Source organism: Mercenaria mercenaria, chromosome 4, assembly GCF_021730395.1.
Source record: "Mercenaria mercenaria strain notata chromosome 4, MADL_Memer_1, whole genome shotgun sequence".
NCBI classification, from domain to species: domain Eukaryota; kingdom Metazoa; phylum Mollusca; class Bivalvia; order Venerida; family Veneridae; genus Mercenaria; species Mercenaria mercenaria.
Window position 1 is genome coordinate 93,640,788 of NC_069364.1, and position 27,536 is coordinate 93,668,323.

Below are 27,536 nucleotides of genomic sequence, written 5' to 3' on the forward strand. Positions count from 1 at the left end.
GTACTGGTCCTCTACTGAATTTGTTCAATCACGCCTCTGGCATAAAATCCGCCCTAGGTCAGTTTTTAATATAAGAAAAATGTTTGAAGCTGCAAAACCCTGAATTTAGATAACTTGTTTTTAGCATCGTCTGGTGGTCCTCTACAAAGCTTGTTCAAATCAAGCACATGGGGTCAAAATTGGCCCATCCGTGGGGCAACTCCTCTTACATAGACTTATATGTGACAAACTTTAAAAAGCTTCATATCTAAAACCTCAAGACCTAGAGCTTATTTGGCATGTAGCATCGTGTACCTTACATATATCCAATAGAGAGAAAATATAGCTTCTCTGGTCCCAATCAGTTGAAAAAACTAAAATGTCACTGCTAATTTGTGACATGATAACAGAGATTTGAGAATATATGCCGCAAATGTTGAACCAGTGCGAATGTGTAGTGCAATTCGGGTGTGTATACATGCCGTGAATTCCCAGTCCAATTTACCACTTTAGATTCGCAGTAGCGAACTGTGGCAAGTCTATATCTGCATGTAGTTTTCGTGTGGCTATCGGTGTGTAACATTACCGTATTCGCATTGACCGTTTTAATTATAGGCTATAGCATTTATTTTTATCCATCGGTATTCAACAAATTAGAAGAGTTAAAGACCCACCAATACCTAGTGGTCTACTTTTTCCTCCCACATGAACTTTGTGCAAATAATTCTGGTAATACTGGTGTCATACAATTATTCTACAAGATGACAGGTGGACAAGCTAGCCCTGTTTTCATAACTTCATCTGCAAACTTACTCAGTCATTCTCTTCTCAGTACAGTTTTATAAAAAATAGAATAATAACTATCTTACACTGTATTTAGAAACAAAGTGTGGTCTAAACTCACCTTAATACATGAAGTACCGTTCATACTACTACATTAATTGAATAATATATTTAGTAATACATTGTCTTAACCTTATATCTGTTACTGTCAAACTGTAATTAGATACTTGTTATTTCTCATTTCTTCATACCAAAAAATGCATAATTACAATCATGGATCAACCTGACTGAAGTACTTGATCTTCTAAACGAAGATCCAAGAATGACCCATTCTCATTCGTCTTCTGTATATTTTTGATTTCCAGAATTGCTATTTTTATTTTCGCAAATCCATTTTTTATTTTAACCAATCAGACGACTTGTTCTAATGCAGACATTATAACTAAAAAATTAAAACCGGAATTTTTAACATTTTGACTCCAAATATATATTGCTAAGTGCATCAGATAATATATATACAATATTAAAATGCTGTGTGTTATTTTTTAAAAGAGATATTTACTCCAAAAGATTTAGTCCCCATAGCATTTTTGGAAATAGGATAGACAACTCCTGAATGACTATCTCATCAAATTTGCTGATATAAAAATAAACTTAGGTATTTTCCCGGGATACCCTCATTAAAGTCTGTTTCTTCATTTCATTCAGACATGGAATGTAAACAAATACAGGAACAACTTAACAGTACAAGGACATCAAACAACCTATTTTATTTTCCTTCAGGACAGGTACACATGTTAGGTCATACTTGTAGTTAATAAACCAAAATGTAAAACAATTAATTAGCTCATCAAAGAAATGAAGACTAATAACTTCACAATATTTTATTACCTCCCTTCATTACATTTATCATCTACATTCTACATATTTTTTTTATGGAATTACCTCCCTTTATCTCAAATAAGCTTTCTTATATTGCAATTTAATCAGTCAGTATTTTTACCTTAATTTTCAGACAAATAAATTTATATTTTTTTAATCCATGGTAAGATGAAAAGCATAAATTATATTAAAGAATACCATAAAAGCATTTATCACACATGAATGCAAGGTATACACAACAAATAATTTTAAGCCTTGTTGCCAATGACAATGTTGAAAAATATTAAAGCTCAGATGGCATAACAGTGAGATAAAATCTTTTTAAGTTAAGTTAATAATTCCCATATTAACTTATGACTACAAAAATTTAAAGTATGTTGTTATTCCCATTTCAGTCCAGCATATCTAAAGAAGTAAATACTACAAAGACTGTATATCAAATTTTTGAAAATAAAATTCCACCAACATATTTTGTTCTTTTTTCTTTTATCTTGATTATGTAGTGTACTTATCTGGATTGATGAGATATTTTGAAATGTATATTTCTTTATTCTCCTGGATGGAAAAAAAAATATATATAAACAAAACAACCATTTATACCAACCAAATTGTAAAATACTTAAGTTTCTTTGATGTTAGTAATTATATGTTGAGACATGAAAACAACATAAAATATCAACATAAAATATAACTAAAAAATTGTGGAACATCATATGTAGATTAGATTAAACTGTATTATACAAATATTTATATGAAAATATGTGACAACTCTGGTTAAATAGAATATTAGTTAACTTATGGTAAAATGTTGAACTGCTTTAACATTAATCTACAAGTGATGAATGAGTTCATCTTACCATAACTTTGACATTTAATGTATTATTAAGAAAACTATAACATACAAGAAATGACACACAGACAGTATAAGTTGCTGAATGGCTGGGTCAGTCTCCACCACAAATACTATGAAACTTAAAAAGTCCGATTAAATGTGTTTCTTTAAATTAGATTGATCACATTTTAACACTTCTATGAATGCAATTGTTAAATGCTTGCTTCTTACATGCATGCAATAATGGAAATAAAAAATGATTTAACAATATATGTATACAGTCTTGTCATGAACACAGTCTGTACAGATGATAATACATAGAAAAGTCAACATATTTATTATATGGGTCCATCTCAGTTTACAGCTGGTGCATGGCTGTCTTGCACTTGAATATACATCTTGCAGCACAGTTGGGGTAAATTCCATTTCACATGACAACACACTTGTAGCACTTCTGGAAATACAAATGTAAAACTTTATTACATAAAGAGAATAAAACATGATAGTTTTTAAAACAATTATAACATCATTTTAGACATTTGCAGATATTCTAATCTTAGAAATATATTATCAAGCAGCAAGTCAGGTAACTCTACAAATTGACATTTTGTCTAATTTCAACTTGTCTAAGGAATTACCTGTTTTAAGCAGCAAGATTGTGTTGCTACTTGGCTTGCTGCTTTATTTAAATTTTACATATACTTAGATCCACTAAATGACAAGTTATTTAATAGGACTGTCTGAAAAGATTGCATATTTTATAACATTCAATGTACATATTCAATAAAATGGTGAAAAAAAAACCCAGATAAATCTGATGATGTTCACCTATGATCTCACCTAAAAGCTCCAACAACAACCTACAACCTCTGATTAGTATATGATGTAATAATGATAAACTACCTAAGTGTATTTATATAGCATGCAAAAACAATGAACTTGAGAACTGCCAAAAACTTCACCTTATGAGTAATATATGTTCACTTTTCCCCTTGTTGAAAGTGTTGTTTTTCTTAAAGCATTGAAATCATAGATATTATAAGTACAATGCACTCTGTAGAGCAATACCCTGTGGGATATACAAATATTTTAGTTATTTTGAGGTTGTTGTTCTGGAGAAGTAAATTTGATAGTTATATTTCAGCTTAGGGAAATTCTCATGATGTTATAGAGAGGTTTTTGCTTCAGAGTGAGCTACTCTGCAGAGGTTGTACTGTGAAAATTGCTTCAAACTTCATCTCCTTCAACTGAGCTAAATGAAGAAAAACAACAAAGGATTTTCCAAGTTTAGAATTTCCTTGTTTACAATTTGACATTTAATGTTAGGCAACTATGCAGACATATTTTTATGTGACACAATGCCGCCTTTAACTATCTTATTCCAATGAACAAATTGTCAGTCTTGACAAAATCATGTGAAAAAAAGATCACAGTAAAAAAAATTAATCCTATTCATTTTATATATATTGCAAAATCAGCTTTACAGAACTCATAAGTGACAAAAAATTAAATTCAAATATTGCCTTTGTGATGTGCAGCACTGGCCATGTCTTTTTATCACAGTAGTTTACCTTATTTATATCTGTTACTTTTGTCATAACTTTATGTCCCTTCTGCACTAACCATTGTCTTCAAGTTCTGAAATATTGTAAAACATTAATTCACACACATTCTAGGAAATCAACATAAAATCAGTGTCAAAGCATTTGAATATAATTGTTTTAATTATCTTAATACAAAGATACAAATGTACTTCATGTTTTTGCTGACTGATACAATATACTGAAATTTGTATTTCAATATTTATTATCAAAGTACATGTTCATTCTATTTTTGAAATGTTGACATTACAAAGCTATCACACATTTATTACTAAACCCATATCTATTATCATTATTTTTAATGGAGATATGTACTTAGTAAATTGAGGGATACACAAAGCTACAGGAAAGAAATGTTTATGCCAGGCTGACATAAAGTCCAGAAGGTTCACATCTTGTCAGGAATGTCAGTCTTATAGCTGTCTTGTACAGTTATTTCAGGAGCAAGAATGTAGCCATACAGCATATAAATGCTTTGAGACCTTTGTTTAACATACAAAAGCATAATACCTCCTGCATTTTTCATAATGGTAACATCTTCTTGGACTGCCACCGGGTAAGACGGGTCAAACAACTGTACATGTAAATACTCAAACTTTTCCCTACCAAAACTGAAAATGAAAATTATACAACATTTTTTTTCCCTTTATTTTTGTACAAAAGATGACCTATGCATTTAATACAGACTTTTTACATTTATTAATCTAAATATATTACAATTAATAAAATATCTCATAACTCATTGTATGATTAAAATTATAATCATTAATAAACTATATCAAACATGAACCTGAAGTGTTCTAATTTATAAAGCTGCAATTAATATTGAAAAAAATGCAACTATTGTATACAATGTATATTAAAAAAAGTATCATGAACCTGATTATAAAACAGTCTCAGTTCAAATGTAATAACACATGACTGTCAGAAAATCAATGTATGTTGTACTTTAATGATATCATCATGACATGAATGCCATCAATAAACTTCATATAAAACAAACTATACCACTATGTCAGCCTCATTCTTGTTATTTCTACAGCTTCCAAAGACAGACTGCAATTACATGTATCAGACACTGTAGGTAAAATTATACAAACAATCATTACACAAGAGAATTTTTCATGTTAAATAAAGGGAGTTAATTAAATGCAATCTGAGAATTTTTGCTAAACATAAAGGGAAGTAATTATCAATAAAATGAATGAAGAAAAATGCATATATAAGGGAGGTAATTTAGAAAAAAACAACAACTTCAAATGTCAGTATAATGATAGCTGACATTGACAATGACCTATATTAAGTATGCACAACATAAGAAACAGCAAGCACTTGAAAAATGCATTATATTTCCTTGCAATATCAATAATATTTGACTGTATGTAAGGGTTCTCTACATGCTGTTATACTGAAAAAAACTTTAGTCTAAATATAGCTTAGATCTATTTATATCTTCAAAAAAAGGAAGTCCCAAATTTCCACAGCTATTCACAGGCTGAAAAGTTTAGGTACTAATATCAGCAAAGAGGTTGATATCTATACTTTTTAATAACTATCGTCAAAGGTAGGGAAAAACTTACTGGAAAGGCATAAACTTCTGATCTAGTCATTTCAATACATTTTCAGCTCATTTGCATATAAGAAGAAATTTACAGAAATCCCCCTGTTTCTCTTCATTTTCAAAAAAGTCTGTAAGATGGATATAAACCAAAACATTCTCCTATGTGTCAGCTATCAGATATATATTTCAACAAAAACTGTCAACTTACCTTGTTTTTAGAAGAAGACAAAATTCCATGGCAACTTTCGCTTCCCCGCAAAACTGTACCGGTGCACACATAAAAAAATCTCAACTGTGATTTTCAAAATAATACTGTCAGACCACAATTATTTCCCTTGAAAATAAAATGCTCTAGGTAAATGCCTATCTAATGTCAAAGATTAAGAAAAATGTACAGGCAGTCAGGGACTCGAACCCGGGACCCGTCGCTTACAGTGCAAGTGCTTTACCGACAGAGCTAACGCTTTACCGACAGAGCTAACCAGCTATCTGACACTTTACGTCATAAAAAATGTAAATATCAAAAACCCAGTCTAAATATAGATTTTTTATTCTTACAAAATGTTGTAAGTAAACCTTCTGATTGGCTAGCGGAATGGTCGTCAGAACGAGGCTATCAATAGCACGTCCTCAGATCCTAAGTATAGCGTTATAGGAGATGTACTTTAGTCAGAGCATCATGGAAATACAAAAGGTTGCAGTTAGTTTGTGGTGTGTCTTTAAGGTATCTTGACAATAGCCACTACTGACCTTGACATTTTATAGGGAAAATTACAAATATATGTAACTCTCAAAGTTAGAATTGAAGCTCAAACAAGAGCTGGCACTATTAGTGACAAACGCCCCCGAGGTTTGCCCAAGAATGCTACAGTTCGATGCGCAAAATATGCCAGAATAGTTTAGGTATGATTCATTTTTCGACCAGATAAAAAATTTCTCCGAAGGTAACCTTGACCTTAGAGCTAGGGTCTGGGTCTTGAGCATGACACACTAACTCATCATAGGGAACAATTGTGAGGAGTAATGTTTGATGATGGCAGAGTTATTGACTGGACAAGAAGCATAAATGTTAACTTTTGAATCTAAGTTTGACTTTGACTTTGAAGCTAGAGATCTTGGACTTGCGTCTGACACGTCACTTCAATATAGCGAACGTTTATGCCATGTAATTTTAAAATGTCTTCATCGATGGAAACACACCATGTAAACCGTTAACCTCTAAATGTGACATCGACCGTGGAGCTAGTGGTCTGGTTGTTATGCATGACACGTTTTCTCGTTATCGGGGAATATTTCTGCTAATTAATTTCGAAAATTCTTGATTATTGACAGAGTTACGAACCGGATATGAAACAGACCCTTTTAACCTTTCACTTGACTTCTAAGTGTAAACTTGATCTTGGAGCCAGGGGTCTGGGTCTTGCGCGTAACACATTGCCTCCTTATGGTAAACATTTATGCCAAGTTGTTTCAAAATCCCCTCATGGATAACAGAGTTATATACCGGACACGTAAAGATCTATTAAGATATGACTTCTAAATATGACATTGACCTTGGAGCAAGGGATCTGGGTCTTGCGCGTGACACATTGTCTGATTATGGTTACCATTTATGCCAAGATATTTCAAAACCCCTCCATAGATGGCAGAAAATGGATCGGACACAAAAAATGACCCTGTTAACATTTGAACACTAAGTCTGACCTTGACCTTGGAGCTAGGGTTCTCATTTTGATAAACATTTATGCTAAGTACTTTTAAAAATTCTTGATGAATGGCAAAGTTACGATCCGGACACGAAACAGACCCTATTTATGTTGCACTTCTAAGTGTGAGTTTGAATTTGTAGATAGGGGTCTCTGAGTGTGACACATGAAACGTCGTCTCATAAAGGTTAATATCTATGCCAAACTATTTCAAAATTGCTTCATGAATGACAGAATTACAGCCCGGACAAGAATTGCCAACGTTACGATCGGACGAACGGACAGTGCGATTTTAATATGGCCACCTTCGGGAGCATTAAAATCAAAGAACATACTGTAGTGTAAATAAAAAGTTATTTGCTGAAACATCTTTAAAGGATGTAAGGATGTTTTATTAAATAAAAACCTAAAATTATCAACTGCTTTTGTAAAATTCTTGAAATAGATATATACTTAATGACTTAATAACAACATAATATCTTAGGCCCTAACAAAATCTGATAAATAGATCCCTCGGAAGCAACGAGGACAAAACAAGTAAATATTGCAGACTCGATTTGATTGAGACCGCATTAGCTCTAGTTGGTTTAATTGTGTACATGTATTTAGATAATTTACAACCATGCTTTGCACGGAATGTCATGGGTCAGAGGGATAGACTTGCTATATTCATCACTATAACCCGGCAAACTGTATGAAATCTAAAGTGGTAGTATATTCATGGCATGTGAAGCAGCATCGAAACTAATCTTATGGGTAAGTGGACTTGTTGTGGCATATGCACTCTCGTTTGTACTGCTAGGCACTTATATTCTCAAGAGTTGTGGCATAAATGTCAATTTGCCTGTAGATTATGGCAGCGTCGTTACGAGCGTGTCACCATTTTATGATCACATGATTTTACCATCGTCACGTGATTTGCTTGCGCGCAGGTTGGCTATGTTGCTTTTATGGATAGGTTTTTGATGCCTTTTCAAAATTTCATGTCATGTATATATCCGCTTTTCCCCCCAAGACAATGAAACATAATTGCATTTCATTTACTACTTGATATACGACATCATAAAAGAATGTATAACTTGCAAAAAATATACCGCAGTAATTTAAATGATATTATCAAAATATCAGGAACTGATTAGTGTCCATATTTCTCAAGAAATGTGTATAAAGCTTTATCAACTGATTTTAAATACTTTAAACAAACACTTTTCTTTGTAGTGGCAGCAAAAAACAACAACATGTTTTAATTGGGAAAACAATGATTAAGATATATCATTATGAAATAAATTTCAGCCAAATGAGTATTTTAACCCTTATCATGCTGCCAGTAGGCACGATTGATTCTACCTTTGTGACCAGTGTAGATCATGATCTGCACTGTTCGCCATTCAGTCAGTATATTTTTTGGTAAGCACCCCTTTTAACAGTTAATGGTACTGTCCAAACTGAAAGATGAACAAGTTCATTATAGAAATTTAGCAGGGTAAGTGTTAAGAATAATTAACAGCTAGTCTACTCCACATTTGCAATAGGATTAGGTTGATCATACCTTGGTTAGCTTTTATAACGATGTTAATTTGTTCGGTATTTAAAATCAAAACGTTTCTCACATAACAGCTTTATTAGACTGATATAATATGCATATAGTATCAATACAACAAAACACAAACTTTTAATGTGTAATAAAGGACAACTCTGAGACTGAAAAATAAATGTAAACCATGCACTGGCTATTGTTTTATATATCAACTTATTGTTACAGAATATGCATTATACAACATTCAAATGGAGCACCAAAACTGAAGATTAAAATTTGCAGATTGAATAATTTATACATAAACATATCTACCAATTTTTCAGTCATAATTATGCTTTTAATGAAAATCACTAATGTATCACTCTTTCTACTGTAAATTACGAAATAATGTCAATTCAGTTTTTAAATCATATTCTTTGCATATAAATAAGTTGTATAATTGTGCACCAGAAACCAATGAAAATTTCAAGCATTTAGTTTATATAGTTAAGTGAAATGATTGTGAGAATTGTTTCTGTATTCTACAATCTGCATGTTTACGCGATCCCGTCTCTCTTCTATTAAACCTGTATTGGATCCGGAATCGTTTTTTTGGTTTGTACATCCTCAACCTGTAGTTTCCTGCAAATAAATTCAATTTCACAGTTTTCAACCCAACATTTTCGTAATTTATCAAGTACAGTGACAGTAGATTCATAAGTTATTTTACTCTTAAACATAGATAAATAGTAATCAATAAACAGACTTTGTTTACAGTATGCGACACATTTTACTTATTAAACTTTACTTTCTTTCCGTTTAAACCTCCTTTAAAATTATTTTAATTAACACAAGACAGATGTCGCTCCTTTACACTGGGTAAAGTGCATATAGAGTCTATATATATCTAGTTATTCGTTACACTTCAGATACAGACCTAGTTCAATGCTCGCTTTAACGGTTCCAAGTTTTATACAGCTAGTCTTACATGTTTGTTAAAAGCCGCTAAACTGAGGTTTTGGTCTGGCTCTAAATGATTTCCTTAAACACGATGGACTAAACTTACTTGTGCTCTAATCTAATTCATTTTAGATTATAACATGGCTCGATTTGATTGCTAGTTAAACAAAGAGGAAGTTCAAGGTCTGTATATTCTACGATAAATGATGGTTGACAAGTGGACCGGTAAGAGAGCATTATGACGTCAATTATGACGTCAAATTGCCACATGACGTCCGGTTCATTAAGGACGTATGCTAGAAATTGGTGCGAAAATTTTCCCAATAACAGAATTTCTTCAAACTTTGGATATTGAAGGACAATCATCTAAGAAACAAAAAAATGCAATAAAAATCATAGGTCACCGGTATCAAAAAAGAGTTATCTGCCCTTGAAAACGGCATTTCCCCCAAAAATGACTTTTTCAAGGGCAGATAACTCTTTTCCGATACCGGTGACCTATGATTTTTATTGCATTTTTTTGTTTCTTAGATGATTGTCCTTCAATATCCAAAGTTTAAAGAAATTCTGTTATTGGGAAAATTTTCGCCAATCTCATATACAGGGAATTCTAGCGTACGCCTTTAATACTCGAATAAATGAAGCCCAGCATAATTTCTACTCCTGCGCATCTGAACTCTGAACCGTGATAAATAGACAGCAAAGCACTCGAATTAGTGAACCGTGTAGCACTTACTCTCGATCACTGGCGTTGCGGGTGAGCATTGTTTGAACCCGCAACCTACAGATTGTGCAGCTTACAATTTTTGTCATGAGTTTGAATGGAAAGAATTCATAACTTTCATAAGCGTTGTCATAGGATGGAAGCCAGAATAATTCAGTTTAAATAGATGTTTAATGCAATAAACTATGTAGACATACCCTCCGCTGCTTGGAAGAGCTTGGAAGATTTTCACATGATCGCAATCCCCAGCAGAGTTGATCTGGATCTGACAAGGAGAAATTTCAAATAATTACAGTCAAAATCGATAGAAAAACGATGCAGAATTTAACAGCATTATCTCCTTTTTCAGTTAATCTGTATTCTTAAATATAACCATAATAGATTACAGTTCACTTGAATGATAAATGAAAATTATCTACTTTTTATAGTACAAGTAATGGCGCGAAAGTCTAATTTTCGGTAATTGCGTGCATTTGCAATTCCCTGGTGTATGTGACCTCTAATCGTTAGTGTTTGCCCTTTATACATTTTAACAAGAGGGTCATTGACCCTAAAGCGCTCACCTGTGTACAAGGCTTAAAGTGTGTTTGTATAGGTACAGAGTTAGTCTGTATTATATACACACATGTCACACACATTTTTGAACCTAGGGCAATAATTTGAACAATTACGGCAGAAATTACAAATCTAATATCACATGCCAAATATCAAATTAAAGCCTATAGTAAGTATATGACGTCAGATTTTTAAAAGTCAGATAGCTGAAAACCTATATTTCACCAAAAAGACGAACCGGAACCATTTGAAAAACTTTGAAAGAGGGCTACCCAGAGATCATTTGTGTAAAGTTTCATCAAAATCCATTCAGTGGTTTTGGAGGAAATATTGTTTAAAGAAATTGTTGATGAAAAGTGACCACGCCCTCTGGCGGCCATTTTTTACGAATCAGAAAAATTTGAACAATATTTGTAAATCTCGAGGTCACACAAGAACCATTTGTGTAAAATTATTTTAAAATCTGGCTAGCAGTTTAACACAAGAAGATTTTTAAAGTTTCCACTATATACATACAGGGAAAAGAGACCACGCCCTCTGATGGCCATGTTTTTTTGACGAATCGGTATAATTTGAACAATCTTGGTAGAGGGTCACACAAGGATCATTTGTCTAAAATTATTCTAAAATCGGGCCAGCAGTTTCACAAAAGAAGATTTTTAAATTTTCCACTATATACATATAGGGGAAAGTATTATTTCAAAATCGGGCAAGCAGTTTCACACAGGAATATTTTTTTTAATTTCTACTATATACATATAGGGAAAAGTGACCACGCCCCCTGGCGGCCATGTTTTTAGACGGATCGGTATAATTTGAACAATATTGGTCGGGGGTGACATAAGGACCATTTGTGTGAAATTATTTCAAAATCAGATCATCGGTTTAGGAGGAAATGTCGTTTGAAGATTTTTCTATTTTTAGGTCTGGCGGTCTCTATGTGCAACCAAGCGGAACCGTTTGAACGACTTTGGTAGAGGACTATCCAAGGAACATCACTGCCAAGTTTCATCAAAATCCATTCAGTGGTTTTAGAGGAGATGTCTTTTAAATACAATTGTTGAGGACGGACGGACGCACGATGGACACAGCATGATCACAATAGCTCACCATGAGCATTGCTCAGGTGAGCTAATAAACACATAGTTGTAGTCTTACCTTTACACAATAATTCGTTCCCGCAACAATCTGACTTCTGTACTTAAGAGCGTTGTACATTTCAAAGGAGTCTACACCAGTCATCTTCCCTACTTGGTCTTTTACCTTGGATATAACAAATTATTATGTCAAAAATTGTGATTGTACATTGCCACACATATCTTAACAGTCTTTTGTGATTCAATATCGTAAACTAGGCTATGTGAATTTATTTATTTTGTTGGGTTTAACGTCGTACCAACACAATCATAGCTCATATGACGACTTTCCAGCTTTGATTATGGAGGAAGACTCCATGTGCCCCTCCGTGCATTATTTCATCACAAGCGGGCACCTTGGTAGAACCACAGACTCTCCGGTAAGCCAGCTGGATGACATGAAGGGCGACGCTATGTAAAAAGTAGTGATGAGTGTAATTCAAATTTATATTAATCTTAATATGATACATACTCTGTTGCTTTGAAACTGTTGAATTTTCTTTTACGAATATAATGTAACGATTTAACTTTTTACATGCCTGTCAACAACTTGAAAACCAACAAACAAAATAAATCTAAAGATATAGAGGATAATTGTTGGTTTCGGTGTAATATCACGTTATAATTTCACCGAGTGGGCACCAAAAGTGATATTTTCACGAGTGGCGCAGCCACGAGTGAAAATAACAACTTTTGGTGTTCACGAGTGAAATTACCGTGATATTACATCGATACCAACAACTTTTCTGTTTATTTTATGTCTAAAACTCTACTTTTGTTGTGTTTATTTCAATAAAATGTCGAAATTTGCGGGAAATTTTTATCAGGAAGCATCGCAAAGATGACGTCATTTTAACGACGTCATCGTCATATTGTTTCCGGCTTTCTGTACGCTCGGTAAACTTTTTGACGTTAATCCGGGTATCAGATTTGATCATTTTCACCGAGTGGCCAGTGAGTTTATCAGGATATAATTCATCGTTATATTTCGATAAACCACCGAAAAACATAAAATAAATTCTGATTATGGTACCTGGCAGTTAATGAAAATGGAGTATACCTTTTGTTATATACTGGAAATTATCTTAAAATTACCAATGCCTCATGCATGGAAATGTCCAAGTCTGTATTTTTTAAAAAGTAGTAATTATCTTGCACTTCTGTACAAGAAAGCTTTGTCTAAGCAGTTCTACCTTATCACATATTTCTTGTACTTCAGGAGTGGCGTTCTCTTCTCCAGTCCAAGCTCCAGTTTTTACATCCATGTCTATGTGTATGCTTGCAGTGAACGGATCTGTTAGATAAACGTGGATTATTAATTCTATATTCTGTGGTCTATGTGACTCACTATAATCACAGGATAAAACAGCTTATTGCACACTTGAAAGGGCCATTTTCACCAAAATTAACTGCCTAACCATGCGATCAACGATTTTTATTAAAAGGAACAGACTAACTCAACGAACTATTACATGTGACCTTAATATTTCTTAGTTTTGTTAAATCATAAAGTACCACACTTGCGAATGGTTCTATATGCGCTAGTTATGCACTTGTGTTGCAAAATACACATGTCGCTTAGTTTATAGACCAACAGTGCAAGTCATCTAAACATAGTCATCAAATATTGTGCGTGTTCAATTATCAAACAAAAGTGTAGTGCTAGTGTACATATTTTAGACTTGGTTTGGAAAATTATATAACACTCAAGACTCAGTTGCAAAGTAGCAGGGCTGTGATCGACAAGACAATATGTCACATGGTGAGAAAAATGTGCGGGTACTTTATATATAAGCAATTACAGGCGTCGGAGACTAACCAGTGTAATGCCGTCACGGCCCCACGTTGGGCGCCAATTGTCACAGGGTGAGAAAAATGTGCAGCCAGACCGGGACTCGAATCCGGGGCCTCAGAATACCGTTCCGATGCTCTACCGACTGAGCTACCCGCCACCTATACATTTTCTCCCCGTTTTAATATTCAAGTCCTATACCGTTACATATTTCCCCACCATTTTGAAATTCGTCCTCGAATTCCAGCGGATACTTTATATATAAGCAATTACAGGCGTCGGAGACTAACCAGTGTAATGCCGTCACGGCCCCACGTTGGGCGCTAGTTGTCACAGGGTGAGGAAAATGTGCAGCCAGACCGGGACTTGAACCCGGGGCCTCGGAATACCGTTCCGATGTTCTATCGACTGAGCTACCCGGCAGCCTACACATTTTCTCCCCATTTTAATATTTAAGTCCTATACCGTGACAAATACACGGTAAAATCCTTCTTTGTTTAATAATATATAAAAGAAAATGTTAAACGTGTTAGAATGATAGTTTATACGAATACAATCTGAGTTAGGTCTGATTACGGGCCAAATGGGCCGTGGTCACTTTGTGTTTATGTATGCCAATAACTGATTCTCAGCTTGCAGTTGCATTTACAATTGCTCGTACAAAAAAAAAAAAAAAAAAAAAAACAAGGTAAAAAGCCTCTTTTTCAGTTCTTTTCGTTGTTTTTAAACTAAATTTCAATCGTAATATCAACCCGTCGAGACGAGCCGGAATTGAATTTGATTACTTTCTTGATGAACAAAAACATAGCATTGAGTTTCTGTCCTGAGGACATTGATATATTTTACTGTTGTATAATTTTTTTAATCTTAACCTCAATTCCTTGATGATAGAAATTATGACAACATCTAGGTAGTTTGTCCGGCACTGGCCTCCTGCCAGCTTCGAAAGTATCAAGACAAAAGAAAATACTTGTTAAAATTCCGTGTGTATATTTGTTACTAAAATGCACCAAGAAATCATGATACATTTCTTTGAGAACTTGAATAATTCAAACTAGTAAAAAACTATTCATGTATTACAACTACATGCTATTTTTCACCTGGCAAGACAGTAGGAACGTCTCGGTATTGTAAATGATTAACCTTTAGCCTGCTGGCGGCAACTTGTTCTGCCTTTGCGACCAGTGCAGACCAAGATCAGCACATCCGTGCAGGCTGATCTTGGTCTGCACTGTTCGCTATTCAGTCAGTAATTTTCAGTGAACACCCCTTCGAATAATAAATGGTATTGCCCAAAATGAATGATGGACAAGTCCATTTTAGAAATGTAGCAGGGTAAAGGTTAAGCATGCGTGAATAACGAGCCGTCTCAAATGTAACCTCTATTTAAAGGACTATAATTTGTAGAAATTACATTTCCTAATTTGACAATGTGTTTAGTGGTCAGTTACGTATTGTTCCTAGAATTAGGAATCGCTAATATCGTTTATCAAAACTGTAGGAACGTCATAGAGTTGAACACTAATCCGGGGATATCCCTGATTAAATATCATATGAACTTACTATACATAATATTTTATCATATATATTTATTTAATTAAATTAACTATTAAAGGTCGCGATATATGGCTGAGAAGAAATCCCGAAATATTATTTCTTATATGCTTCAAAAGATAGAGCATTAAGACATTAGCAAATCTTTAACCACTTTTCCCCGGTATTTTTAAACTTAAAAAAATAACATTTCCACAAGAACTTGTTCAATGTATGTGCTAAAGCTTTACCCGTAGTATGACATTGACTCTCTGCAAATATCACGCCGAAATAATATTTTGGAGGTAAGTCTTACACATGAAGCTATGATCATACCCATTTATCTATTGTCAAGATATGCAAAATCATTTCAGATTCCTTTAATACATTCAGATAATGACTATTTTATGTAGTGTATAAAAGAGAAATTGCAGCTATTGATACATATATTTTGAGTCTAGAGTCTTGGATCTATACAGACCATAGTATCTACCTTTTGACACAAATGAAGTTTATTAAATGTGACACTTAGATTATTTTATATTTCTGTACAACAGCATATTAGCAAATACATGTAAAGTTTCAGTTATTTTGCTCACTCGTACGTTTCGTAACGGTATAGAGTAATTAGCCATATTCTCAGCAGTGAGAAATATTGTCAGACAATTTAGATATACATCCTTTGTAATAATTGATATATAATATGAATTGTAATTGTATTATTATGTCAAAATGTAATATGTCATACCTTCTCCACTTATATATATTTCACTGTTCGTAATATACTATGTAAATGTTGCCACCATCCATGGACTTAAAGTCCAGTGGAATATATATGAATAAACTTGAAGACTTGAAAAACATATCCTGACTTTTCAGCTATTGTAGACAATGCATATATCATGAAAACAGTCATGCAAGTAACTTCACTGACAAAATAGAAAATTCTATAACAAATATTTCTGGTTCATACCTTGCGTCACATACGTATCATGTTTAGCCAAATACAATACAACTGTTGTAACATGGTTATTATTAAAGTTCAAAGTAAAGATCTTAAAATTTTCCCATAACTCACGACAAGATAGTAAAAGTTCTTCATCATAAATATAAATTCAATTCAAAAACACAAAAATAAAGGTAAACTTACAATACAATGTATCGAAATTAACCGTTCGTTTCCCTTCTTTGAAAATGCATGCAGTGGTGTCTCGGGCACTGCTTTAAATAATTGCCGTGTCTACGGTTCATTAGCAACGGACGGGTAACAGCCTTGACTACGTAGCGCACCATAAAGAAATAAAAGTGCATGAAAACAAGATCATATGACAAGTCCTTGATCTACTTTTTCTCGTTTGTGCCCACGTAGTTTGTGCCCACGTACATTCGTTCATTTCAAGTTTATACTAGGCTTATTTTATTGCATAAAGTATTTTAGAGGGAAGATTTTGGTTTAAACATATTTTATTTCCCAATATGTACATCTTAAATAATTACTTACATACATAAATTCTGGATTGGACTGGAAGCCAGTAGGCTTATTGAAGTCCTCTCCATATAAATAATAAATTTACACAGAGTCCCGATTTGGTTAAGGTTTTGTATGTAAGCTGGTATCTCAGTAACCACTAGTGGGAATGGATTGAAACTTCACACAGTTATTCACTGTGATAAACTGACTTACACTGCACAGGTTCTATAACTCTGTTTTTTACAAAATTATATCCCTTTTTCGACTTAGCAGTTTTTGGTTAAGGTTTTGTATGTAAGCTAGTATCTCAGTACTCACTTACGGGAATGGATTGAAACTTCACACACTTATTCACTGTGATAAACTGACTTACACAGCACAGGTTCCATAACTTTATATTGCTTTTTCACAAAATTATATCCCTTTTTCGACTTAGAAATTTTTGGTTAAGGTTTTGTATGTAAGCTGGTATCTCAGTACTCACTAATGGGAATGGATTGAAACTTCACACACTTATTCATTGTCATGATCTGAAATACACTAAACTGGTTCCATAACTCTACTTTGTTTTGTTTTTTTAAATTATGCCCCTTTTTTTCGACGTAGCAGTTTTTGGTTAGGTTTTTGTATGTAAGCTGATATCTCAGAATCCACTAATGGGAATGGATTGAAACTTCAAACACTTGTTCGCTGTCATGATATGACATGCAGAGCAAAGGTTCAATTACTCTACTTTGCATTTTACAAAATTATGCCCCTTTGTGCAACTTTTGTATTCATTCAATTGACAAGGCTGCATGATGAATAGTCGAGCGTTGCTGTCCTCCGACAGCTCTTGTAAGAATTATTGTGTGTAATAGGAAAATTGCATCAGTCGTAGAACGACCATTACGGAAGCCATATTGTGAATTGTTGCATACATTATTAGATTCGTCGTTGAATATATTCACAAAAGTAATACCTGTATAATTTGAAGGAACATTTTTATCACTTTCTTTTTATAAATCGGAATAATAACTCCCTTTGGCCAAGAGTTCGGGTAAACACAAAGACAATATTTTTTTAACTTCATCAACAGAAATACATTTGTCTAGCTCATCTATATATATATAGTATCATCACGTGAAGCAGTAAAGTCGTTGATATCAAATATGGACCAAATTGTTAAGTACTAACTTAAAAGTAACTTTTGCACATTTTGCAGTCTTTTTTCATTTGATTTATTTTTTGTGGAGTTATATCTTCTTAAAGGCCGAGTAAGGCTTCGGTTTGTTCAGACTTTTTCTTCTCTGCTTCTAGTGGAATTTCAATGAATGTCATATGAACGATTAGTACTAACCAATCAATAGATCAAGAGATATGACCCTTGATTTATCAAAAATTACATATCTAACAATGTTTACACACTAGGGCCTTCGTTTCTTTACCAATCGTGAAGTTTCTTTTTATCTTGCAGTCTTTTTGAATTAACAACAGTTCTATAATAGATATGCATTAATTGTAAGTAGACTTGATCACACTCACTGACTTCCGGAACGCCAAATGGTACTGACTGTCACTGAAAAAAAAAAAGAGACCTGTGCGCCTGTGATAAATTAAAGACTCCGGTATATACCGGATACAAGTGATTTGAATGATAAGTATCTTTAATGTATATATTTTGTAACCATGGTACTTTAGTCAGTACATTATACATATTATACACTAAATGCGTGCGTACATGCAATAGTTTGCGTATCTTTGCCGTGCGCTCCGTTGATAATCCCTTTCTGACATGCGCAGAAGACCGCTCAAGATCTGTAGAGAGCAACGTCGATTTAGCATAAAACTGCTGTTCTTGTCACTTTTGGGGGTGTTTTAACAGGACAGAAAACGTGTGTTAACAGAGAGATTCTCGCGCTCACGTGCTGTTAAAACACCTTTTTATATATGCGCGTTCCGTGGCAAAGCGTAAACATATAACGGCCACAAAACAAAATATATGATCACTTTCAGTAATTTTAAAAACATGTACAAAATTTGTACTATTATTTCAGCTTTGTCTTATCTATCTAGGAGTAGCATAAATCTGCGAATAGTTGGGTCTCGAGTTCGGTTCCCGGGCGAGGCAGATAGTTGGGTCTCGAGTTCGGTTCCCGGGCGAGGCGGATAGTTGGGTCTCGAGTTCGATTCCCGGGCGAGGCGGATAGTTGGGTCTCGAGTTCGGTTCCCGGGCGAGGCGGATAGTTGGGTCTCGAGTTCGGTTCCCGGGCGAGGCGGATAGTTGGGTCCCGAGTTCGGTTCCCGGGCGAGGCGTATGATTTTCGTGATGATTTGATAGAAGACATGAGGGTGTTAGTGGAGATTGTCGTTATATTTCAAGGATTAAAACAAACGCTGTCACCCCATGTGCATGTGGTATTAGCAATGCATGTAGATATATCATTTACATGTATTATCTTTGTATAGCATAAGTCATAATACACTGACTTACAGTAGTGTCAAATTCATATTAATTTTGTAGTCTAGACATATTATTTTTTGGCTGCTCCTTTCGCTCAACAATTACACTATCTCTGTTATTTGCTTGAAAGACTGGTTATATATATACATTGTTTGAAAATGAATGAATCCATATCAAATTACTCTGTACTAACAAAGATCATCATTACAATGTCAGACATTCGTCGGCATTTTTATGCTTTATCAGCAGTTTTTCTATTTTGTTATCATGCCAGGCTAACGTTACTTTAATTTTCACAAGTACTCTTACCATTCAAGGCTTTTACCTCACTGTGGGGTAAAACGGCTTTATTACGAACAATGAAAAATGAGAATGTACTCTTATATTCTATTTTCTAATCGAAGCGAAGACCCGTAGATTTAGAACGATTATATTACCACTAACAAACAGTATGGTATTGCGGAAAAATCGTCAACATTTTTGTGCATTTTTTTTTCTCTTTAGAAAATAGATTTGTCAAAGCGTTAGCGTCAAAGTGTAAGCTACTTATAATAACGCCAATTATTCAAATAGCTATGTTTGTATCATTCACAAAGTCTTATAGCATTGTCTTGATTTAACTAAATTGTCAAAGGATTGACAGCAGATGTGCTATATTTACTGTCGTTGCTACGGACGCAACAGATGTGCTACATTTACTGTCGTTGCTACGGACGCAATGACTGTTTATTCAACGAAAATCCTGTAAATTACAGTGCATCATGTTGAAGACGCCATACATGAGTTAATTAGGTAACATTTAGTTTCTCAGACTCTGTTTTGTCATCAGTTTTCAACAACTTGAACAAATTATTCATTATTTTGAAAACATAAAACTTATTTTGCCTTAGAAAAAATCATGAGCAGGAAAATTTCAGAACATATGGCTAAATGTAAATCGGAACTTCCAGTGTAAACACAAAATTGTAACATAGATACCAACGTCCCCCGCCTTGGTACACTTATCACAAGACTTATTGCCAGTCAATCACAATTAGATAAATTATACAATTTATGAAGAGGTATGTATAGTTTGAAAATACCTGAAGTTTTATAATTTTCAAATGTTAATATTTGTATTTAAAAGATGGGTTTTTTTCAAAAACCCTAATTTAATATTTTATCACATTTAAGTGAAGAGAGGCGGGGATGGGGAAAGCGTGTGTGTGTGTGTGTGGGGGGGGGGGGGGGGGGGGGGGGGGCAGTAATTAACAAATTAACAAACACAAATGAAATGCATAACTTTGGGAGACAACATTTATACCTTACCGGTGAAATATTTTTTTAAATTCACACCAGAGAACGTTAATACCAGTTTAAAGATGGAAACAATTGCAATGCATATCAATGTATTGCAATCGTGTGAGTAATGCTCTATTTACCTATAGACAAATCGAGAATAACAGGCAACTGTCTCTTGGTATCAATGTTATCAGGCAAGGCTGATATTGGATGGGGGGGGGGGGGGGGGGGGGGGAACTCTACCGAACTTATTCCGTCCATTTCTGCCGAGCCTGATGTAATTCTTATTATAACGTTACTCAAATAACCTGCCTAGAACTACCCATATTTAATTATCTTATTCCGTAAAAACTGATTGCAGTAGTAGCAGTTGCAAAAATGTGAAATTTACAGTAGCTGTAGCAGCAGCAGCAGTTGCCAAAATGTGAAATTTGCAGTAGCTGTAGCAGCAGCAGCAGTTGCAAAAATGTGAAATTTGCCGTAGCAGTAGCAAGATAGCAGTAGCAAAAAGAGAGATTGGCTGTAGCATTATATTAGCAGCAACAAATATTTGAAATTGTCAGTATCAGTGGCATCAGTAGCCCTAGTAGAAACATGAAACTGGCAGTATCATTATCAGTAGTAGTAGTAGTAGTAGCAACAGTAGCAGGGGTAGCAATAGAAGTTCAAGTAGCAGTAGAAGTAGCAGCAGCAGCAGTAGCAGAAACTTAAAACTTGGAAGTAGCTGTAGCAAACACGTGAAATTGGCAGTAGCAGTAGCAGTAGCAAAACACTGAAATCGGCTGTAGTGTGTGTGTGTGTGTGCGCGCGTGTGCGTGTGATCGGGTTTAACGTCTTTTTCAACAATCTTTCAGTCATGTAAACGACGGGCTGTAGTAGTAGCAGAGGTAGTAATAGCAGCATCAGTAGTAGAATCAATAGCCCAGTAGCAGAATCACAAATACGAAATTGACAGTAGCGATAGCACCAGCAGCAGGAGCAAAAAGTGAAATAGGCAGTAGCAACAGGAGCAGTAGCAGTAGCAGTAGCGACAAACGTGAAATTGGCATCTGCAGCGACAGCAGTGACCTTAGCAAAAATGTGAAATTGACAGAAGAAGTAGCAGTAGCAGTAGTAGTAGTAGCAGAAGCTGTAGCAGGTGCACTAGTAGCAGCAGTGGTAGTTGCAGTATCTGTAGCAGAAACAGCAGAAGTAGTAGCAGCTGTAGCAGTATTTGCACAAGTAGCAGCTTCAGTAGTATATAACAGAAGCAGCAGTAGTAGCAGTACCAGTAGTAACTGTAGCAGTACCAATAGTAGTAGAAGCAGCTGTTGAATCAGGAGAAGCAGGCAGCAGTAACAGCAGTAGCAGTAGGATAAACGTAAAATTGGCAGTAGCAATGGAAACAATAGTAATCGCAGCAGTAGCAGCAGTAAAAGTAGCAGTAGCAGAAACTAGAAATTAATAGTAGGAGTAGCAGTAGCAGAAGCAAAATCGTGAAATGAGCAGAAGCAGTCACAGAAGCGGGAACGTGAAATTTGCAGCAACAGTAGCAGCAGTACCATTAGCAAAACCGTGAAATGGCAGTAGAAGTAACAGTAGCAGAAACGTGAGAGGAGCAGCAGCGATAGCAGTAACAGTAGCACAAACGGGAATTTGAGTATAGCAGTAGCAGCAACAGCAGCAGCAGTAGTAAAAAGGTGAAATTGGGACGCAGCAGTAGCAGCGGAAGCAGTAGCAAAATCGTTAAACGGGCAGTAACAATAGCAGCAGTAGCAGTAGCATAAACCTAAAATGTACAGTAGCAGAAGCAAAATTAGAAAATGTGAAACTAGAAGTAGCAGTAGTAGCAGTAGCAGTAGCAGAAGCAAAATGTGAAACTGACAGTATCAGATGCAGAAGTAACAGTAACGCATTTTGCTACTGATAGTGCCGCTATTTCTACTGCCAGTTCCATGATATTTGTACAGCGACTGCTGCTTCTTCTGCTAATTTTATCTCTTTGCTACTAGAGCTACTGCTACTGCTACTATGGAAGCTGCCACTGCTGCAATAACTGCTACGGCAGCTGCTATAACTGCTGCTGCTGCCTGATGCTACTGCTACTACTGAAGCTGCTACTGCTGCAACTTCTGCTACTGCTACTTGTGCTATTGTTATTGCTGCCTCTGCTACTGCTGCTACGGCTACTGCTGCTACTGCTTCTTGTGTTTCTGTTATTGCTGCCTGTGCTACTGCTAGTAATGCTACTGCTACTACTACTACTACTACTGCTAGTGCTACAGCTACTGCTACAACTGCTACTGTTACTGCTGCTACTGATAATGTTGATAGTGCAACTGCTACTGCTGCTAGAAGTTTTGTCACTACTGCTACTGTAACTGCTGCTTCTGGTACAAGTACTTCTGCTTCTGCTACTGCAACTAATACTATTGTTACTGCTACGGCTCCTATTGCTACTGCTACTTTTACTGCTACTGCTGCTTCCATAACTGCTGCTACTGGTAAAAGAACTACTTCAACTACGACTGCTGCTGCTGCTACTGCTACTACTGCTTTTCTGTCTCGGCTACTACCGCTACTTTTAGTGTTGCTACTGCTACTGCCGATTTCACATTTCTGCTACTGCCAATTTCATGTTTATGCTACTGTAACTGCTACTGCTGCTACTGTTACTTCCAATTTTACTTTTAACTACTACAGCTACTGCTACTGCTGCTACAGCGTGTGCTACTACTGCCATTGTTGATATAGCTACCATTGCTACTGCTACTTCTGCTGCTATTTCTGCAACTGTTGCTACTGCTTATACTGTGACTGCTTTATTGCTTCTGGTACTGTTGTTACTGCTACTACTATACTGCTGCTGCTACAGCTGCTACTATCGCCTGTGCAGCTGATACTGCTGCCCCTGCTTCTGCTGCTAATTCTACTGCTGTTACTGCTACTGCTGCTCCATGCTACTGCTACTACTGCTATTTGTGCTACTGCTGCCACTACTACTACTATGACTACTGCTACTGCTGCAACTGCTATTGCTGCTACTGTAAATGCTACATTTGCTTCTGTTATTGCTGCCATGATACTGCTATAACTGCTACTGATGCCACTACTACTACTATGAATACTGCATCTGTTACTGTTACTGCTGCTACTGGTACCTGTGCTAATACTGTTACTACTACAACTGCTACTGCTTCTACTTGTACTACTGCTATTGCTACCTCTGCTTCTGCTACTACTGCTATTGGTACGTCTACTGCTGCTACTGCTACTTCTACTGCTATAGCTGCGTCTGTTACTTCTACTCGTTCTGCTGCTACCGCTGCTACTGATACTGCTATTACTTCTATTGCTAATGACGCTACTGCTACTCGATTTTCACGTTTTTACTATAGCTGCTGCTACTACTGCTCCTGCTATTTCTACTGCTGCTACTGCTACTGTCTATTTCACGTTTTTGCCACTGCAGCTACTGCTGCTACTTTTACTGCTTCTACTGCTGCTACTTTTATTGCTTCTACTTATGCTGCTGGTAGTGGTACTGCTACTACTGCTACTGCTGCTACTGCTTCTAGTACTACTGTTTCTGCTACTAATTGTGCTACTTCTACTGCTACTGCTACTACTGTTGCTACTGCTACTGGAACTGCTACTACTGCTACATCTACTGCTGCTACTGCTACTGCCAACTTAACGTTTGTGCTACTGCTGCTACTGCTACTGCCAACTTCATATTGATATTTTAATTGTCTTTCTATCGAACAACTAAGCTGGAAAAATATTCGTCTTAACGAATTGTGAAGGACTAACTACATGTATTATACATTGTATGCTTTTTAATAATTCCAAGCCTCTTCATTCGTCCATTGCATTTGCAGTTGTTGCATGTTTCCAACTTTTATGCATATTGTAATAAACTATATTAGACATCACAGTAGCTAAAACTATTCGTTTGTATGTTTTGGTTTTAGCGTCATTTTCCAATAATATTTTCTTCATATAACGGCGGGCAGTTAACTTAACCACTGTTCCTTGATTCTGTTTTGTTTTGCTTTGTTTTTGTTGGAGTTAACGTCACACCGACACAGTTACAGGTTATTTGGCTACTTTTCAGCTTTTGGCGGAAGAGGAAGACCCCAGGTGTCCCTCCGCGCATAATTTCATCATGGGCCGGCACCTGGGTAGAACCATCGACCTTCCATAAACCAGCTGGATGGCTTCCCTACATAAAGAATTCAACACCCTGAGCGAGACTCGAACCAACATTGGTGAGGGCCAAGTGATTCAAAGTGAGCAAGCTACCCACACGGCCACGATTCTATACCAGTATTTACCTGTTCTCCGCAAGTAGCTGTCAACTTCTCCACATGATGCAGAAGTGGAGGACGGAATGACTCACGACACAATGTCAGTTATCATAATCGTCACGGAGAACATATGCCTCGCCACGGCCCCGTGATCCATATATCTGCGCTCTCCCTACGGAGCTTAGCGGGCTGACAAACATATTTGTGAATCACATTCAAAACTAAATAAACACAATTGAAAATTATGCATCTGAAAGCTCCCTAAGGCTTTTAATTTTATGTAAAGATCGGACAAAGCAAATGTCTAAATATGAAATATGCATACTTACATAGATACATGCAGAAAAGCATCACACGATCAGTTTTAATACTGCAAATGAACTTTTACAGTTAGAGCCGTAAAGGGAGGAAATAAAGAACAAAATATTTGATAATGTTTTCTACTATCAGTATCAAATATTCATACCTTTGATAAGTATCCCAGATAGCAATTACCGAAAATAGGAATTAACAAAAAAATTACTAGTAAGCGAATTTCGCGGAGATACAGTCGCGAAATACCAACTACCGTGAAAATGCGACCAGTGTAGATCATGATAAGCCTGCACATCCGTGCAGTCTGATCAAGATCTGCACTGTTCGCTTTTGTCTGTATCTTTTTCGTAAGCATCCCTTTTAACAGTTAATGGCACTGTCCAAATTGAAAGATGGACAAGTTCATTACAGAAATTTAGCAGGGTAAGGGTTAAGGTTACTTGCATATAAACAAATACAGATAAAATCAAAGTACTGATAGTACAGTATTGACGGAAGGTGATTTATATTAGTACGTATATGAAAAGAATCCTTTCCAAAAATGGCACAAGCGCTAACAGCGCTTTGATAGTTAATCAATATGATACTGCGATTTGGTGATATATACAGTTATGCATTCAAACCCCCTGTAAAGTAAAATGATGTTAAGTAAAGGCATGTAGCCGATAGTTATTCGTAGTAAATTACTGCGCCATAGGTATATATTCAAAGTATGTTAAATTATTTTTTACTGGGTGTGAGTATTTGTAAGTTTGTGATCAAGTCCACGTGGTGGCGATAGAGTGCGCCAATTTTTTCGGTCTGTAACGATAATGACGTCATAGGTGGTAAATTATTCCGCATTGAACTACATTTTACTGCGGACAGATACGAAATAGTTATGATACTGTTTATTCCTGATTAAATTCTGCGCGGTTACATAGAGGAGGTGATTTTGATAAATCACCTTCTAAAAATTGAGGAAGGATGTTAGCTGATGTTTAAAGACTTAACAGATATACAATCGGTAACATTATTTGAGCCATGTAACACAAAATGAGATGAGGAAAAGAAATAAACGTGAAAAAAGGCTAACAAATCAAAGAGCGGCAATACCCCATCCACCTCATCCACTCAGGCGATATTGGTAGAACAATCAAATAGATATAAGAACCCTGATGTAAAAATGAAAGAGACCATAGAAAACAATGCAACTGGTAATGAACTAAACAGATAAAGTGTAGATTAAAGCACTGCAATAGAGCAGTTGAAACAGGCTAGACAGATTCTGTATTCAGTCCCCACCCCACGCACAACAGAAACCGAAACTATGACAGTGGCACATGTAGACCAGAATGCATTCAGAATGTTGACCAGACAAATAATACAGTAGGTCACATTTATAATATGAATAACACCAGTAGAGCGCTAACATGAGTAATTTGAACTATTCACAAACACAGACACAAATACCTGTCCAACGACAAGCCCAAATGACATGCCCCCCTTTGGTTCACATTTCGCAAGGGTTAGACAGCTCAGTTACAGAGTCAGGGGATCAGTGGCAGAGTTTCGAAGATATAATTAGAGCACAGAATGGAAAAATAAATGTTATAGAAAGTCAGGTGCAAGATACAAATGCCATCAAAAATTCTGTGGTAAGGGTTGACCAAGAAGTTAGTAAGCTTGGTGAACATGTGAAAACTTATGGAAAACAAATAAGCGATTACCAAGATAGCATAGAAGTTATAAGTGATTTGTATGAAAATGCATCTTTTGAACAAATAAAAAATAAAATACCGTAGAGGCCTTACAGAAACAGATGAATAAACTTGAAACAAACATGCAGGAGCTCAAAGAATTTCAATATGAGTAACATGAAACAATTTTAGATCTGCAGTGTAGAAACTTGCAAGAAAACCTAATATTCTAAATATAAAAGAAGTTGAATTACAAGGACAACATGAAAATACTGAACAAACATTACATGACTTTATTAATAATAATATGAACATAAAGCAAACAATAAAATGCTAAAGAGTACATAAACTTGGAAGGAGAAGACGGTCGCGCTCAATCATTGCAAACTTTAATGATGATTAAGATAGATCTCATTAAATATACAGCTCCAGAGACTCTAAAAGGAATAGATTTTGGTGTAAGAGAACAATTGTCAAAGAAAATCGAAAACCGCAGAA

At 35.5% G+C, this 27,536-nt stretch overlaps 2 protein-coding genes and 1 long non-coding RNA gene across 3 annotated transcripts; all 3 read right to left on the reverse strand.

Annotated features, from left to right (window-relative positions):
• Window positions 1-1,517: 1,517 nt before the first annotated feature.
• LOC128556531 (uncharacterized) lies at window positions 1,518-5,157 on the reverse strand. Its single transcript, XR_008370748.1, has 4 exons — window positions 5,086-5,157; window positions 4,588-4,688; window positions 4,048-4,114; window positions 1,518-2,930 (listed from the first exon to the last, which is right to left on the reverse strand). It is a non-coding gene; the product is annotated as an uncharacterized LOC128556531 (long non-coding RNA).
• Window positions 5,158-8,946: 3,789 nt separating this feature from the next.
• On the reverse strand, window positions 8,947-16,857 carry LOC128556534 (leukocyte cysteine proteinase inhibitor 1-like). The gene is made up of 5 exons (XM_053541972.1): window positions 16,711-16,857; window positions 13,429-13,529; window positions 12,258-12,362; window positions 10,742-10,809; window positions 8,947-9,502 (listed from the first exon to the last, which is right to left on the reverse strand). The coding sequence occupies exons 2-5, from the start codon at window positions 13,498-13,500 to the stop codon at window positions 9,442-9,444; spliced, it is 306 nt and encodes a 101-aa protein (XP_053397947.1). The 5' UTR covers window positions 13,501-13,529; window positions 16,711-16,857; the 3' UTR covers window positions 8,947-9,441.
• A 5,818-nt stretch (window positions 16,858-22,675) lies between these two features.
• Window positions 22,676-26,202, reverse strand: LOC128556702 (uncharacterized). The gene is made up of 4 exons (XM_053542340.1): window positions 26,091-26,202; window positions 23,863-24,104; window positions 23,045-23,356; window positions 22,676-22,960 (listed from the first exon to the last, which is right to left on the reverse strand). Exons 1-4 carry the CDS (start codon window positions 26,200-26,202, stop codon window positions 22,676-22,678), a joined length of 951 nt encoding a protein of 316 aa, XP_053398315.1.
• Window positions 26,203-27,536: the final 1,334 nt, after the last annotated feature.